Source organism: Salmo trutta, chromosome 34 (genome assembly GCF_901001165.1).
Source record: "Salmo trutta chromosome 34, fSalTru1.1, whole genome shotgun sequence".
Classification (NCBI taxonomy): Eukaryota; Metazoa; Chordata; class Actinopteri; order Salmoniformes; family Salmonidae; genus Salmo; species Salmo trutta.
Window position 1 is genome coordinate 25,249,436 of NC_042990.1, and position 17,255 is coordinate 25,266,690.

Genomic DNA, 17,255 nt, shown 5'->3' on the forward strand with positions numbered 1-17,255 from the left:
TCTTCTCCACCTCCTCTCCTCCTCTTCTCCACCTTCTCTCCTCCTCCTTTCCTCCTCTTCTCCACCTCCTCTCCTCCTCTTCTCCACCTCCTCCCCTCCTCTTCTCCCCCTCCTCTCCTCCTCTTCTCCACCTCCTCCCTCATCTCTCCACCTTTCTTCTCTCTTACCACCTCTCCTCCTCTTCTCCACCTTCTCTCCTCCTCTTCTCCCCCTCCTCTCCTCCTCTTCTCCATCTTATCTTCTCCTCTTCTCCACCTTCTCTCCTCCTCTTCTCCACCTTCTCCTCTCCTCTTCTCCACCTTCTCTCCTCCTACTCTCCTCCTCTTCTCCCCCTTATCTCCTGCTCTTCTCCACCTCCTCTCCTCCTCTTCTCCACCTCCTCTCCTCTTCTCCACCTTCTCTCCTCCTATTCTCCACCTTCTCTCCTCCTCTTCTCCCCCTCCTCTCCTCCTCGTCTCCACTTTCTCTCCTCCATCTTACCTCCTCCTCTTCTCCCCTTCCTCTCCACCTTATCTTCTCCTCTTCTCTACCATATCTCCTCATTCTCCCCCTCCTCTCCTCCTCTTCTTCACCTTCTCTCCTCCTCCACCTTCCCCTTTCCTTCCGCTTTTCCCTCAGTATTATACTCTTTCATCTCTGAAGACATGTACTGATTATTAAACCCACTGCATTTTGTATGTGTACACACACACACACACACACACACACACACACACACACACACACACACACACACACACACACACACACAGACACACACACACACACACACACACAGACACATAGTCACCTTGTCGTCTAGTTTGCGAGCGCTGAAGGAGAGTTCTACGTAGTCATCATTACCTGATAACTCCTCGGATGTTACCTAGAGCGGAAATACCATCATCATCATCTGAGCTTGTATCGTCTGTTTGTGTGTGTGCGCGTGCACGTGTGTGTGTATGTATGTGTGCGTGAGAGCTTCGTACTGTGATGGAGGACTTGCTGGTAGTGTTTCCCTGTTTAAGTAACGCTTTGGACAGTTTCCTCTGGGACACAATCTGCAATACACACACACAAACACACAGAAAGACAGACATACAGACAGGTAGAAAACGGTTATTGCAGATTCCGCACTAATCTTTCCTTCTGTCCTCACGTCTATTCACCTGTCCTCACGTGTATTTACCTGTCCTCACGTGCACACACCTGTCCTCACGTGCATTTACCTGTCCTCACGTGCCTCCACCTGTCCTCACGTGCACTCACCTATCCTCACATTCACTCACTTGTCCCAACGTGCACTCCATAGCTCCGAGGAAGTCTGTGTCTCTGAGTCCATTGTGAGCGGAGCTGATGTCATGTAGCTCATAGCGAAGACGCTGAACCTCCTCAAAGTAGAAGTCAACCAGAAACACCTTGGAAAACACTGGATTGATACTGCTACGGATCACCTCTGTCCGGTCCACCTGCACACACACACATGCCCACGCGCACACACGCACGCACGTACACACACTCACGCACACACACACACACACAAAGGCACACACGCAGGCATGCACGCACACAAGCATACACACAAAAACACTTTAAAGTTGTCACACAAGTAAAATATCCAATGGTGATTATTGTAAACAAACAAGCGGTAATGTTTACAATTCAGCACCATTGAAGCGGACAGCGACATCATCATTCTCAAGCTCAGCACCACATGGCAGTGGACAGCAATCGTTTCAGGTCCCCACTGGGAGAATCTCTGGAGACACATCCATCAGTAAGGCCTAACAGTTAGTAAAAAGACTAAAAGCCTGGAGCTATGTATTCTCTTTGTCAGCCTGTTCAGCAAAACTCTTGAATTGCAACTAAACCAAAATAGACCTCTCCTTTGTTTCTTCACAAGTCCAGCCACATAAGGGGAGCAGATTGCCTAACTGCATTCTCCTGATAAACCACTCAAAGAGTTTGGTTCTGGTCTTCTGGTCTTTACTAAGAAGCTTTAAACTCTCAGAGGAAAGAAACTACTTCTGTGGATGCGGGTTGAACGAGTGAGAGAGAAAGAGAGAGAGAGAACGAGAGAGAGAGAGAGAGAGAGTGAGAGAGAGAGAGAGAGTGAGAGAGATAGAGCGAGAGTGTGTGTGTGTGTGTGTGTGTGTGTGTGTGTGTGTGTGTGTGTGTGTGTGTGTGTGTGTGTGTGTGTGTGTGTGTGTGTACTGTGGCAAAAGCAAAAGTCAGCTTTTATTTTCTTGTTGAGTCAGGCGCAGAGAGGGAGAGAAACAGGGCAGAGAGGGAGCGAGAGAGAGAGAGAAATGGAGGGAGAGAGTACCTCAAACCACTGCCCATGTGACTGCATCTTGAGGACAACACAGGGGTCTGGTTTAGAAAGGGCATCTCGGTCTGAGATCCCTCGACAAGCCACTCTCAGCTCAACCTGTCATCAATAAATAAATGATTTGATCGATCAATTTGTCAACTAATCACTTTGTTAATCAATCAATCAATCAAGTGTTTATGAGCTACCTTGGTCAGACAGGAAGAGTTGCACAGGCCAAGGGTCGCCTCTGCAGACTCATAGATGTTACTCATGCTGGACACACACAGGACCTACACACACACACACACACACACACACACACACACACACACACAGAGAGAGAAACACACACACTTAAGTGAGAAAACACATTACACACACACTTTAGGGAGAACACACAATCCTAAACAAACCCCTCTGTTACAACATGAGAAGATGCTGTGGAACTGAGTAAGCAGTAAGCAGTTCTTATGTTCAAGGTCAGAACTCACACACACAAACACACACACAGTGCTGTGTTTCAGTTTTTGGACCATTCTACATTCTATTCTGCATTCTATTCTACATTCTATTCTACATTCTAGTGTAGTTTAGTCAACATTCTAGTATAGCCTCTACATTTAATATTCTATAGTTTAGATCAAGGATGTCAAACTCATTCCATGGAGGGCTTAGTGTCTGCTGGTTTTTGTTTTTTCATTCCAATTAATACCTAGACAACCAGATGGGGGGAGTTCCTTACTAATCAGTGACCTTAATTCATCAATCAAGTACAAGGGAGGAGAGAAAACACGCAGACACTCGGCCCTCCGTGGAATGAATTTGACACGTGGTCGAGATCCATCCTCCATCAACTTCAATCTGTACTATTATACAGTATGTGCTCTCTCTCTCCATCTCTTTCTCTCTTTTTTATGCCACTGCCTGCAGTTTGGTAGCAAACTCAATATGACCCAGTTCTGTTCCACGGCTCTCTCCGTCTCTCTCCCGTCCCCCCTCTCTCTCACTATCTCTCCCTCCTCCCTCGTCCTATTCCTCCTCTATATTTCATGCGCTCAGTGTGTGTGGATGCTGGGGTGATTATTTTTAGCTGAGATAATCAGAGTAGGGAATAACAAATGGACAGATAATTAATTCTATCTCTGAGTATCTCTCTGTCCAATTACAACTTTACAAGGCAGCATCAGAACCAATCACTGCTCAGAGATCCACTGCCCTTGACCCCTGACCTTTAGATGGACTCAGAAACATGGAACAATTCCAGTGTGTGTGCGTGCGTGCGTGTGCGAGCGTGCGTGCGTGCGTGTGTGTGTGTGTGTGTGAGTGATGACATTAAGGACATTAATAATAATGAATAAGGAATCATTAGGGCAGGAAGGTCCATGCTGAGTAATCCCTCCACAGGCTTAGAAAGCTACCACATAACTCTCTCTCTCTGTCACCTGTGGCACGCACACACGCCCACACGCCCACACAAGCACACATACACACTGAACCTACAATCCCATAACATAACACAGCATACCGTAACAACTCTTATGTTATTGAGCAGGGTGTGTTGCATGTAAAAAGCAAACATCCAAAGCCTTTGTCAAGTTATAACATGCACACGGGGGTGTCCACACACACACACACACACAAATACACACACTCAGCCCAGTGCCCAGAACATCCATACCTTATTAGTGTTCCAGTCAGTAACTCACCTCAGGTACCAGGTAGAGATGGGCAGAGCAGTCAGTAACTCACCTCAGGTACCAGGTAGAGATGGGCAGAGCAGTCAGTAACTCACCTCAGGTACCAGGTAGAGATGGGCAGAGCAGTCAGTAACTCACCTCAGGTACCAGGTAGAGATGGGCAGAGCAGTCAGTAACTCACCTCAGGTACCAGGTAGAGATGGGCAGAGCAGTCAGTAACTCACCTCAGGTACCAGGTAGAGATGGGCAGAGCAGTCAGTAACTCACCTCAGGTACCAGGTAGAGATGGGCAGAGCAGTCAGTAACTCACCTCAGGTACCAGGTAGAGATGGGCAGAGCATTTAGATGAAGGAATCTTCACTGCTGGGCGGAATCACAGTGACTTCGCCGTCCTCACACACTCTGCACCCATCCCGCTTCTCTCTCTCTCTCTCTCTCTTTCTTTCCCTCTCTCCGTACGTCAGCTAAGCAGTAGGTACTGAGCCTTGCACCTCAAGCCATGCGCAGACAGGGGATACAGTACATCAGGGTCCTCACGGTATGAATGAAGAGAACATCTCTCTCTCTCTGTCTCTTTATCTTTCTCTACTTCTGTCTTTCTCCCTCCCTCTGTCTCCTCCCAGTAAATGATGATGAGGAGGGTCGCGCAGTGCCGGTTAACGGTAGTTAGTTAGTATCGTTCCCAAGCGGTAGAGCCACGGGGAGCAGCAGGCAGGGGGTACAGGACTGTGACGGTACAACGGCGTGACCCAGTGGTGGATAGAAGTGACTGCACTTTACTGTGTGATGAGCTGGCCCATCCATTCAACATGTAATCCAGATCAAAATAATCCTGCTGTGTTGTGTTAGATTATCATATGTTATCCCCATCAGATTTGGTCCCACCTTTTTCGGATGCAACTTTGCATGCAAGACAAATCTGAACTAAATATATGTGATACCACATCATATGTTTTTACACCAATGATTATATGACATCAAATGAATACACAGGACACTAAGGGTCCGTTTCCCGGACACAGAATAAACCCTGCACTAAAAAGCATACTCAATAGTGAATCTCCACTGAAATAGATTTTTAGTCCAGGATTATATACAACTATAAAACAACACACAGGATCATTTTGACCTGGATGAAACATTCCATAAAACGGGCCCCAAAAAGCAATTGATGGTTACAGAATGAGTACCTATATTTCTATCTGATAATATAATAAGCTAATTATATTGGCGTTAAAGAGTAATCTAGTTACAGCAACTCTATGAAATGGTGAAAGTATGTAAACTGGAATACATTTAACAAAACACAATGTAAACGCATGAGGAAGTCACTTAACATACACCAATCAAAACATCCAAGTGAAGTCCTTCATTCTGGATCTTATCTGTAATTAGCACGGATCTGTTTATTTAATTCGTTAATTAATTAATTAAGCTCATTTTGTTTGTTTATTGTGTTTTTCTACTGGACGACCACGCCCAGTACTGTGCGTTACATCCGGGTCTTTGTTGGTTGGCAGCAGTGAAGATGGCGGCGTCAGGGAGGAGTACATTATTATCCTCCAACAACAGTGGACTAAACAGCACAGCCGAACAACCAAACACTGAAGACGAAGATGGACAGGATTTATGGTGGGAACAACTGACACCTGCCTGTTTAGATCCAGGAGGAGCTTTTCGATGGAGAGCGACTGTTATTGTTCAGACTCCGAGTGGCAGCCCGTCTAACACAGCTAGCTAGCAGCGGCTAGCCCATTGATGCTAGCAATAGAGATTGGCCAGGTCTACGAATGAATGGTGATGCTGTCTGATGATTGTGTGGTTTAGTTAGTGAGCTATCATTTCTGCATCGGCTTTTTTGACTAGCCAGCGATAGCTAGCCTTGGCTAATGCTACTGGTGATGATAAGCTAGTTAACTAGCTAGTCGGTGGAATGATTCTATAAGATGTACATGTAGACAGTCAACTAGCTAAGTTAGCTAGTTAACGGGATGCTCTATCCATCTATCCGCAGGTCTGCTATTCTGAGCGAAGTATCGACGCACTCCAGATCTAAACTACCGTCCGGGAAAAATGTGCTGGTCATGGGTGGGTATCTGTCTGTGTGTGTGTGTGTGTGTGTGTGCGCGCGCGTGTGCTAGCTGTGATGAACCTCTCCCCCACCCTGTCTTCTCCTATTACAATGATGGACCAATATGATACCAGCTATCAGTCAGGCTTTATGTTGCTTTTATATGTCATTATGTAGAATGTATGTGTGTCTCGCAATCCTTGTCTGAGTCCAGTCAGCCACATTCGCCTAGCAGTAACAACCCCAAGGATAATCCTCTGCTACAGAGGCTAATCAGTATGGCGTGAGGAATGCTGCCTACTCTGCAGTATTTACTGATAGGCCTAATAGTAGAATATTGTAATGTTTCATTGTTAGGTGTTTAATACCTGTCTGACTGTCTTTCGGTGTGTGTGTAGGGGAGGTGGGTTCAGGGAAGACCACCCTGGTTGCTAAACTACAGGGTGTGGAGGACTTCCTGAAGGGGCGTGGCCTGGAGTACCTCTATTTTAGTGTCCATGATGACGACATTGACGGTAACCAATCACAGCTTTCATTTGACTTTTTACACCATCATTGCCTTTTAACCACTAGTAGTGCTGAGTGATTAGTCCTTTTCGAGGTCGGATAGGTTGCTTTCGGATTTATAATTATTTTGAATCATATTATGTATTAAGAAATAAATGTATTAAGAAATAAACACATTCAAATGATTTTGGAGGTTTTTAATTGACATTCCAAAACCAAAAATAGTCAGCATTCAATTTATGGTCATTGTAGTTAATTACAACGTTTCTGCGCTGAACAAGGTTGAATATTGCTTAATGAAAACTACAACTCCCTTTAGCCCAGCATCCCATATACTGTAGTACTTGACTTTTTTGTGAATGATTTGAATTCTCTCTAGAGAAACAGCGTCCACCCTTGAAATGTTGGTTAATTGCTCGGCACTAACTACGAGGTGTGTGTGTGTGTGTGTGTGTGTGTGTGTGTGTGTGTGTGTGTGTGTGTAGACCAAACCAGGTGTAATGCCTGGGTGTTAGATGGGGATCTGTACCATAAAGGTCTGCAGTCTGTTGCTGTGCAACGCGAGGCGCTTGGTGACTCGTTGCTATTGGTTACTGTGGACCTGTCGCGGCCGTGGGTCGCCATGGAATCGCTTCAAAAGTGGGCGGCTGTCGCTAGGGAACATATCGACAAGCTCCGGGTCCCCCCGGAAACACTGAGGGAGCTGGAGAACAGAAGTGAGTCAAACACACATCATGTTTTACCCTCTGACCTCTAAACAGAACCGTAAACAGGCCCTAGACCTAACCCTGAACAGGCTGGTACCAGATATATTATTGACTTGCTCAGCTGACTTTTAGCTAGCAAAGTTGCTGAAACTGTGCTGCAGAGGACAATTTGGACGTTGTGAAAAGGGTTTTAACCAACTGCACAAAAATAAGATGGTGTGTAAAACTCGCTTTCCATCCAATTGGCGACAGATTTTTATGCAAATATGCATAAAGAAAATATTCACATTTCCCCACCAGTGGTGTGTTTCTACCAAACTGACTTGTTGCGGATAAAAAGCAGTGCGGGATGATGTAGTGCACATGTAAAGGTACTTTTTTACTTAGGTTTTCATGTACCGAATAAAAATCGCATCCATCGCATTTTCAACTCTACCAATGGTTTTGTTGCGTTAAATAGACAATGTGCCCACTCTGGTCTTGACACCTGTGCTCTATCCAACAGCTCTCAGATACAGTGCAGGTAGACTAGTCTACATGGTGAGATTATTATGGATAAAAGCGAGATTTAAATTTCTGTTTAAAAGCAGTTAAGCATCGATCATCGTGTCACCAGAATAAGACCATTGATAATATTTGGAAATCAGCATCAAGCTCATCACCCTGTGAAGTTCATCCTAACTTATTTCATCTGTGGCCTAGTAAACTGCATGGTTTCCTGAGACACGTCATATCGTCACGTTTACTTCCATATGATGGTTATTATATCAATATTTGCCCATAAAGGCCTTTCCACTGCCATTTCTCGCATAATTCATTTTACAGACACAAAAATATCCCACCATGTCGAACGAACAAATTGTCTTTCAACATTTCTGAAATTGTACTGACACATCGGGGCAGCAGGTAGCCTAGTGGTTAGAGCGTTGGGCCAGTAACCGAAAGGTTGCTAGATCGAATCCCCGAGCTGACAAGGTAAAAATGTGTTGTTCTCCTCCTGAACAAGACAGTTAACCCACTGTTCCTAGGCTGTCATTGTAAATAAGATTTTGTTCTTAACTGACTTGCCCAGTTAAAGGTAAAATTAAAAAAAATCTGCTGGTCGTGACTTTTTTTTATGTGTCAGGTAATTCATCTGCATTAAATGTTTGGATAACCTGGGGCCTCATTTATCAATATTGTGTAGAAACTATTCTAAAATACTGCTTACGAATGGAATTTATAATGGTCGTACACATAGAAAAAGTGTGATATATCAAAGAATCCTTCAAGAGTCATATACACCCGGTAGGAGAGAACCAATTGATAAATAACAATTGTTCTCAGTGCTCGTGCACGACCTTGGCTGTTCTCATTTCAAAACGGCCGTAATTAACCATATGGTCAAAGTCATCCATTTAACCCATGGAGAATATACGTCTTACCATGAAATACAACTGCGCAACCAAAACAAGCTAACAAAAATGACAATTTCCGAGACAGAATGACTAGAACCAAAAGGTTTTATTTGGCTCGCTCCGTTGTGGCTTGATCAGTAAAAATGAAAACATAGCAACAAAGAGAGGACCATTAGGACAATTGAGTTGCTTTAGCAATGGCAAATATACTTCAAATAATAAGCCAACCAACTTCAACAGCTCCCTCAAGTATGCTTATAGGCCAACATGGCTCTTCTGCAGAATGAACGAGTTCTGCCACCACCTGGCCACCACATTCAGCAGCACATTTTAAGCATCACATAATCTATCACCTGCACATAAAGAGTGGAAGCCTTTTCTGTTCACATAGTTGAAATCATTTTACGATGGTGATTTTATAGAGATATTGGTCCGTTCGTATTTGGGAGCCTATTCATTTTCATGCTGAAAAGTGCCATTGCCAAATACCCGACGGTGGAAAGCACTTAGAATTGCACCTGAATGGCATGTGTTTGCATTTTTATAGTAGTTATTAACTCCTCACAAAAATCCTATTCGACTGGCTCATCAGATATCGTTTCCAAAAACCAATCTGTACTTTCTGCAGAAAAAGTCCCACCTGTCTCTAAAAACGTGCTCTCTGTAAAATGCAGTGTGTGCCAAATCTTCCAACAGAGCAAGATCAGCCATCTCTCATTCCAGTTCCCATTATCTGTCTTTTATAGTATTTACTTTCACACGTATCTCTAATTTAACAAATGACTGTATAGGGATTATTATTGTAACAAATGCACTGATGTGGCGAAATGATAAAGCATGTCGAGATGTTGCATTATTTCACAATGGAGATACAATGACTTTTAAAATCTATTATTACTCTCCCAATTTCACACGTTTTCCACATATATTTTCGCCATTCTATTCTTGACAAGCAGTTTCCTTATTCCACCACTTGGCACTGTGCATACACATGGTCATGGCTAAGTAAATATTCATATTGATAAATCTCACACTTTGGGTGAAAATAATCCCACGCATGGTTTACGCACAGTGGATAAATGAGGCCCCTGCTTTGTGACTGTCTGTAGTGGCCAGACAGTTCCAGGAGTATGTGGATCCTGGCTGGGAGGAGAGCGCCCCCCAGAGGAGGAGTGAGGAGGAGGAGAACGTTCTGCTGCCGCTCGGCGAAAACACACTAACACACAACCTGGGACTACCCATGGTGGTGGTCTGCACTAAGGTACGAACACACACACACACTGGAATTGTCCCTATTCTATCTGTTTCGCTGTGATGTCATCAGTTGGCTGGAGAAGGAGCATGACTACATATATTACCTCTGACCTCTAACCTGTGTGTGTTGCAGTGCGATGCCATCAGTACGTTGGAGAAGGAGCATGACTACAAAGACGAACACCTGGACTTCATCCAGTCATACATCAGACGCTTCTGTCTACAGTGTATCCTTTACACACACACACACAGTCTTGTATAACTATACCTCTATACTAGGCGGCGTCTTAGGAAGGCCCAAACAATTGTCAAAGACTCCAGTCACCCAATTCATCGACTGTTCTCTCTGCTACTGCACGGCAAGCGGTACCGGAGCGACAAGTCTAGGTCCAAAAGGCTCCTTAACAGCTTCTACATTTACATTTACATTTTGGTCATTTAGCAGACGCTCTTATCCAGAGCGACTTACAGTAGTGAATACATACATTTCATTTCATGCATTTAAAAAATATATATATTTTTTAAAAATTGTACTGGCCCCCCGTGGGAATCGAACCCACAACCCTGGTGTTGCACACACCATTCTGACGTTGCAAACACCATGCTCTACCAACTGAGCCACAGGAGATCTACCCCCAAGCCATAAGATTGCTGAACAATTAATCAATTGGCCACCCAGACTATTTACGTGTGTCCCCACAACTAACCTTGAGGGGACACACGATTCAGTCCCATTCAAAATCCTATTTTCCCTAACCTCTAATTCTAAGGGTGTTTTCACACTTAGTCCCTTTCAGCTTATTTCTGTGAATTTAGTGCGGTTTGCTTAATTTTTTGTGCCCCTCGCGCTAGACTACTGACATAACCCCTCGCGCTAGACTACTGACGTAACCCCTCACGCTAGACTACTGACGTAACCCCTCACGCTAGACTACTGACGTAACCCCTCGCGCTAGACTACTGACGTAACCCCTCGCGCTAGACTACTAACGTAACCCCTCGCGCTAGACTACTGACGTAACCCCTCGCGCTAGACTACTGACGTAACCCCTCGCGCTAGACTACTGACGTAACCCCTCGCGCTAGACTACTGACGTAACCCCTCGCGCTAGACTACTGACGTAACCCCTCGCGCTAGACTACTGACGTAACCCCTCGCGCTAGACTACTGACGTAACCCCTCGCGCTAGACTACTGACGTAACCCCTCGCGCTAGACTACTGACGTAACCCCTCGCGCTAGACTACTGACGTAACCCCTCGCGCTAGACTACTGACGTAACCCCTCGCGCTAGACTACTGACGTAACCCCTCGCGCTAGACTACTGACGTAACCCCTCGCGCTAGACTACTGACGTAACCCCTCGCGCTAGACTACTGACGTAACCCCTCGCGCTAGACTACTGACGTAACCCCTCGCGCTAGACTACTGACGTAACCCCTCGCGCTAGACTACTGACGTAACCCCTCGCGCTAGACTACTGACGTAACCCCTCGCGCTAGACTACTGACGTAACCCCTCGCGCTAGACTACCGACGTAACCCCTCGCGCTAGACTACTGACGTAACCCCTCGCGCTAGACTACTGACGTAACCCCTCGCGCTAGACTACTGACGTAACCCCTCGCGCTAGACTACTGACGTAACCCCTCGCGCTAGACTACTGACGCAACCCCTCGCGCTAGACTACTGACGCAACCCCTCGCGCTAGACTACTGACGCAACCCCTCGCGCTAGACTACTGTCGCAACCCCTCGCGCTAGACTACTGTCGCAAGCCCTCGCGCTAGACTACTGTCGCAACCCCTCGCGCTAGACTACTGTCGCAAGCCCTCGCGCTAGACTACTGTCGCAAGCCCTCGCGCTAGACTACTGTCGCAAGCCCTCGCGCTAGACTACTGTCGCAAGCCCTCGCGCTAGACTACTGTCGCAAGCCCTCGCGCTAGACTACTGTCGCAAGCCCTCGCGCTAGACTACTGTCGCAAGCCCTCGCGCTAGACTACTGTCGCAAGCCCTCGCGCTAGACTACTGTCGCAAGCCCTCGCGCTAGACTACTGTCGCAAGCCCTCGCGCTAGACTACTGACGTAACCGTTTCTCCTGCTATAACAGTGGTGCCACAAAAGAGAGAAGGTGATGATGTGCATGTTTGCGAGAAGAAAAGAAAATTGGTGCAGTTTCTAGATTTGTTTGCAATATATGATCTATAGGCTCAGAGAGCTTCATAAAATGTTTATTGATTGTGTGGTTTGAAGTGTGAGAAGACCATATATTTGGTGAGAATCACAAATCTATTCTAGCTCTTAAAGGGGCAGTAGCCTACCTTGGGTGGACAATTTAATTACAACATTATTTTTGGTGCAGTTATTCTATTGCTGTTTATTCTCAAATTGACATGTTAATAGTATCTTCTTATTACAATTATTATGGCTCATATAAAAAAAAATTGACCCCTTTTTTTCCTCCCATATTTCGTGATATCCTATTGGTAGTTAGTCTTGTCTCATCGCTGCAACTCCCGTACGGACTCAGGAGAGGCGAAGGTCGAGAGCCGTGCGTCCTACAAAACACAACCCAGCCAAGCCGCACTGCTTCTTGACACAATGCCCACTTAACCCAGGAGCACCAATGTGTCGGAGGAAACACCGTACACCTGGTGACCGTGTCAGCGTGCACTGCGCCTGGGCCGCCACAGGAGTTGCTAGTTCGCGATGGGACAAAGACATCCCTGCCTGCCGAACCCTCCCATAACCCGGACGACGCTGTGCTAATTGTGTGCTGCCCAATGGGTCTCCCCGTCGCGGCCAGCTGCGACAGAGCATGGATTCTAAGCCAGAATCTCTAGTGGCACAGGTAACACTGTGATGCAGTGCCTTAGACCACTGTGTCACTCGGGAGGCCTACGGCTTATATTTTTACTAAATGCAATTTATGAGCTTCCAAAATGTAAGTAGGTATACAGTTGAAGTCGTAAGTTTGCATGCACTTAGGTTGGAGTCATTAAAACTCATTTTTCAACCACTCCACAAATTTCTTGTTAACAAACTATAGTTTTGGCAAGTTGGTTAGGACATCTACTGTGTGCATGACAAGTAATTTTTCCAACAATTGTTTACATACATTATTTCACTGTATCACAATTCCAGTGGGTCTGAGGTTTACATACACTAAGTTGACTGTGCCTTTTAAACAGCTTGGAAAATTCCAGAAAATTATGTCATGGCTTTAGAAGCTTCTGATAAGCTTATTGACATAATTTGAGTCAATTGGAGGTGTACCTATGGATGTATTTCAAGGCTTACCTTCAAACTCAGTGCCTCTTTGCTTGACATCATGGGAAAATCAAATGAAATCAGCCCAAAAAAATAATAATTTGTGGACTTCCACAAGTCTGGTTCATCCTTGGGAGCAATTTCCGAACGTACCACGTTCATCTGTACAAACAATAGTACGCAAGTATAAACACCATGGGACCACGCAGCCGTCATACCACTCAGGAAGGAGACGCTTTCTGTCTCCTAGAGATGAACGTACTTTGGTGCGAAAAGTGCAAATCAATCCCAGAACAGCAGCAATGGACCTTGTGAAGATGCTGGAGGAAACCGGTACAAAAATATCTATATCCACAGTAAAATGAGGTCTATATCGACATAACCTGAGAGGTCGCTCAGCAAGGAAGAAGCCACTGCTACAAAACCGCCATAAAAAAGCCAGACTACGGTTTGCAACTGCACATGGGGACAAAGATCGTACTTTTTGGAGAACTGTCCTCTCGTCTGATGAAACAAAAATAGAACTGTTTGGCCGTAATGACCTTTGTTATGTTTGGAGGAAAAAGGGGGAGGCTTGCAAGCCGAAGAACACCATCCCAACCGTGAAGCACGGGGGTGGCAGCATCATGTTGTGGGGGTGCTTTGCTACAGGAGAGACTGGTGCACTTCACAAAATAAATGGCATCATGAGAAAGGAAAATTATGCGGATATATTGAAGCAACATCTCAAGACATCAGTCAGGAAGTTTAAAGCTTGGTCGCAAATGGGTCTTCCAAATGGACAATGACCCCAAGCATACTTCCAAAGTTGTGGCAAAATGGCTTAAGGACAACAAAGTCAAGGTATTGGAGTGGCCATCACAAAGCCCTGACCTCAATCCTATAGAACATTTGTGGGCAGAACTGAAAAAGCGTGTGCGAGCAAGGAGGCCTACAAACCTGACTCCGTTACACTAGCTCTGTCAGGAGGAATGGTCCATAATTCACCCAACTTTTTGTTGGGATCTTGCGGAAGGCTACCTGAAATGTTTGACCCAAGTTAAACCATTTAAAGGCAATGCTACCAAATACTAATTGAGTGTATGTAAACTTCTGACCCACTGGGAATGTGATGAAAGAAATAAAAGCTGAAATAAATCATTCTCTCTACTATTATTCTGACATTTCACATTCTTAAAATAAAGTGGTGATCCTAACTGACCTAAGACAGGGAATTTTTATTAGGATTAAATGTCAGGAATGGTGAAGAACTGAGTTTAAATGTAGTTGGCTAAGGTGTATGTAAACTTCCGACTTCAACTCTATCTAGCTGTCCGAGAACACATTCTGATGGAATGGTTTGTCTTGCACTTTTTAAAATCAGAGTGCATTGAGTGAATGTTGGAAAAAGATATTGGTTCCTTTCTAGACAGCAATGTGAATGCAAAGAGGAAATCGGTCCACAAAATAGTTGAAGTTAAATGGAAAAATAGTTGTCCTCATTCAAAGGCAAGGGCATTGTGAATTGTAAGAGAACTGAGTTATTTTGCCTTTTTTTTTTTTTTACCCCAGAGATCACTTTAAACAGGACTGAGGTCAGTTCTTTTAAAGAGGACTGTATGTGAAAACACCCTAACCTTGAACCCAACCTTGAACCCTAAACTTAACCCAGCTCCTAAACATAATTCTAACACCTAATGCTAACCTTAACCCTAAACCCCCCCAGAAATAGCATTTGACCTGGTGGGAGTAACAAAATGTCCCAGACAGTCCCTACAAGTGTAGTTAAACACGTCCACACACGCGTGCGCACACACACTAACTCTGATCACTTTTCCGTAGCATCTTACTAACCCCTAATCCATCTGCATGCAGTGTAAAGGTAGAGACATGGCGGTTCATTTCTTTATGACTGCCCTGGATCGTGTAGTGAGTGATACTGTCCTTAATGCTGTGTCAGACGGGGCGTCTCTGCTGTATACGTCGGTTAAGGAAATGAAGAATGTGGATGTTCTGTATAAATACCTGGTTCACAGACTCTACGGTTTCCCCTTCCACTACCCTGCTCAACTGGTGGAGAAAGACACAGTCTTCATGTAAGTGTGTGTTTGTGTGCGAGTGTAACCCTGTGTTCTTTAAGTTTGCGCATGTGTGACCCTGTCTTCTTTCAGTCCGTCAGGGTGGGACAATGAAAATAAGATTTCTATCCTCCATGAGAACTTCCAAACGCTGAAACCAGACGACATCTTTGAGGAGGTCATCGTCAAACCGCCTGTCAGAAAGGTACGACCTTTAACCCCTCACCTCTATCTTGTAATTCCCCAAAAGACTGTTAGTGAACGTCACATTTTCCATTTTATTCTAAACTATAATGACAGATGAATTAATAGGAATCTCTCCCCCTCTCTCGTTGTGTACATCCTCTCCATGTCAGTTTGTTCATGAGAAGGAGATTCAGGCTGAAGATGACCAGGTGTTTCTACTCAAGCTGCAGGTGAGACTTGACACATGGTGACGTGTGTGGGTGTTTCTCTCTCGCTCTCTCTCTAATGTGTGTCTTTGTGGTTTCAGTCGCTGCTCTCCAAACAGCCTCCTGCATCTGCCGGGCGACCAGGGGTAAGTCTATCTCTCTTTCTTCTGTCTGTCTCTCTCGCTCTTTCTTCTGTCTGTCTGTCTCTCTCGCTCTTTCTTCTGTCTGTCTGTCTCTCTCGCTCTTTCTTCTGTCTGTCTGTCTGTCTCTCTCGCTCTTTCTTCTGTCTGTCTGTCTCTCTCTCTTTAAGATACTGGAAACTGATGTGATCTTTGTGTGTGTGTGTGTGTGTGTGTGTGTGACAGGAATCCAGCAGTAGTAGAGGTCCCAGTGGTTCTCCCAGGACCAGTAATCGTTCAGCTGCAGCCAACGTTGCTAACACCATGCCCCAATCAGGTACTACATGACGTGAATGTGTGTAGCTAATGCCACACATTACAGCAGAAAAGCAATTAGGTATTTTTCCACAGACCCTGCTCAACTGTTGTACCTTTTTGTATGACATTCTCCAACCCTCCCTGTGTGTGTAGCAGGTCAGACCAGTGAGGGGGTGCTGGCTAACTTCTTCAACAGTCTTCTGACCAAGAAGGCCGGAGCATCACCGCCGGGCAACAGCACACCAGGGACTGTTCGCAAGTCAGGTAGGACACACACTCACACACTCACACACACACACAACTTTATTATATAGGCAGAAGGGGTATATGTGCCCTGTGTCGCCCTCTCTTGGTTTAAAATATAAATGCAGGCAGAGCTGAGTAGTGGTGTGTATTTTGCAGGTTCTAAGCTGGGTCTGAGTGATGTCCAGGCAGAGTTGGACAGGATCAGCTGCAGAGAGAATGATGAGACCAACAACACTAACAACCCTAACCCCAGTACTGAGACCAACGAAGAACAGACATGAACAGACCACCTCCCTCTTCCTCCCCCCTACCTCACCCCCCAGACCAGACGTGAAGAGAACAAACCTCACTCTCCAACCCCCCAGGCATACCACAGACAGACATAAAAGATCCACCTCCCCTAACTTACCCCCACCTCACACCCCCAGACCATACATGAAGAGACCAGACCTTACCCTCCTCACCCCCCAGTGAGACCACCACATACCAGATATGAACACACGTCAGCCCTACCTCATTCCCCAGACCATACATGAAGAGACCAGACCTCACCCCAACAGACCAGAACAGATTAGACATGAAGACCTTCCTCAGGATGGAGAGGTATGGGGATGGAGAGAGAGAGGGAGGGAGGGAGGGAGGGAGGAGGAAGAAGAAGAGAGGTATGGGGATGGAGGGAGAGAGAGAGAGAGAGGGAGGGAGGAGGAAGAAGAAGAGAGGTATGGGGATGGAGGGAGCAGGAGGGGGAGAGAGAGATGGACAGGTATGGGGATGGATGGATGGATGGAGGGAGAGAGATGGACAGGTATGGGGATGGATGGCGGGAGGGGGAGAGGGATGGACAGGTATGAGGAGGGAGGGAGCAGGATGAAGAGAGAGGTATGAGGAGGGAGGGAGCAGGATGCAGAGAGGTATGAGGGGGGAGGGAG

At 45.7% G+C, this 17,255-nt stretch overlaps 2 protein-coding genes across 3 annotated transcripts in view; one reads left to right on the forward strand and one right to left on the reverse strand.

Moving 5' to 3' along the window:
• The window catches only part of LOC115173234 (copine-4), a 7,873-nt gene extending 3,290 nt beyond the window's left edge, over positions 1-4,583 (reverse strand). The window contains exons 1-6 of the mRNA XM_029731150.1: positions 4,301-4,583; positions 2,500-2,583; positions 2,306-2,410; positions 1,269-1,448; positions 969-1,040; positions 755-865 (exon numbers count right to left, since the gene is read on the reverse strand). Coding sequence (XP_029587010.1) covers positions 755-865; positions 969-1,040; positions 1,269-1,448; positions 2,306-2,410; positions 2,500-2,565 — 534 coding nt within the window. The 5' untranslated portion in view covers positions 2,566-2,583; positions 4,301-4,583. The remainder of the gene's footprint in view (positions 1-754; positions 866-968; positions 1,041-1,268; positions 1,449-2,305; positions 2,411-2,499; positions 2,584-4,300) is intronic.
• An 898-nt stretch (positions 4,584-5,481) lies between these two features.
• Positions 5,482-16,977, forward strand: dync1li1 (dynein, cytoplasmic 1, light intermediate chain 1). 2 transcript variants are annotated; one of them, XM_029732404.1, is made up of 13 exons: positions 5,482-5,622; positions 6,005-6,078; positions 6,460-6,576; positions 7,054-7,284; positions 9,782-9,933; positions 10,060-10,153; positions 15,134-15,269; positions 15,345-15,456; positions 15,608-15,667; positions 15,745-15,789; positions 16,009-16,099; positions 16,237-16,344; positions 16,483-16,977. In XM_029732404.1, exons 1-13 carry the CDS (start codon positions 5,519-5,521, stop codon positions 16,605-16,607), a joined length of 1,449 nt encoding a protein of 482 aa, XP_029588264.1. In that variant the 5' UTR covers positions 5,482-5,518; the 3' UTR covers positions 16,608-16,977. The 2 variants fall into 2 exon arrangements, with proteins under 2 accessions (XP_029588264.1, XP_029588263.1); XM_029732403.1 differs by having other exon boundaries at positions 5,483-5,622; positions 16,234-16,344.
• Positions 16,978-17,255: the final 278 nt, after the last annotated feature.

Coding starts and splice junctions, on each gene's coding strand:
- dync1li1 (XM_029732403.1), top strand. CDS start 5,519: ATGGCGGCGTCAGGGAGGAGTACATTATTATCCTCCAACAACAGTGGA. Junction 15,668..15,744: donor TGTTTCTACTCAAGCTGCAG/GTGAGACTTGAC, acceptor TTGTGGTTTCAG/TCGCTGCTCTCCAAACAGCC. Junction 16,100..16,233: donor TAACACCATGCCCCAATCAG/GTACTACATGAC, acceptor CTGTGTGTGTAG/CAGGTCAGACCAGTGAGGGG.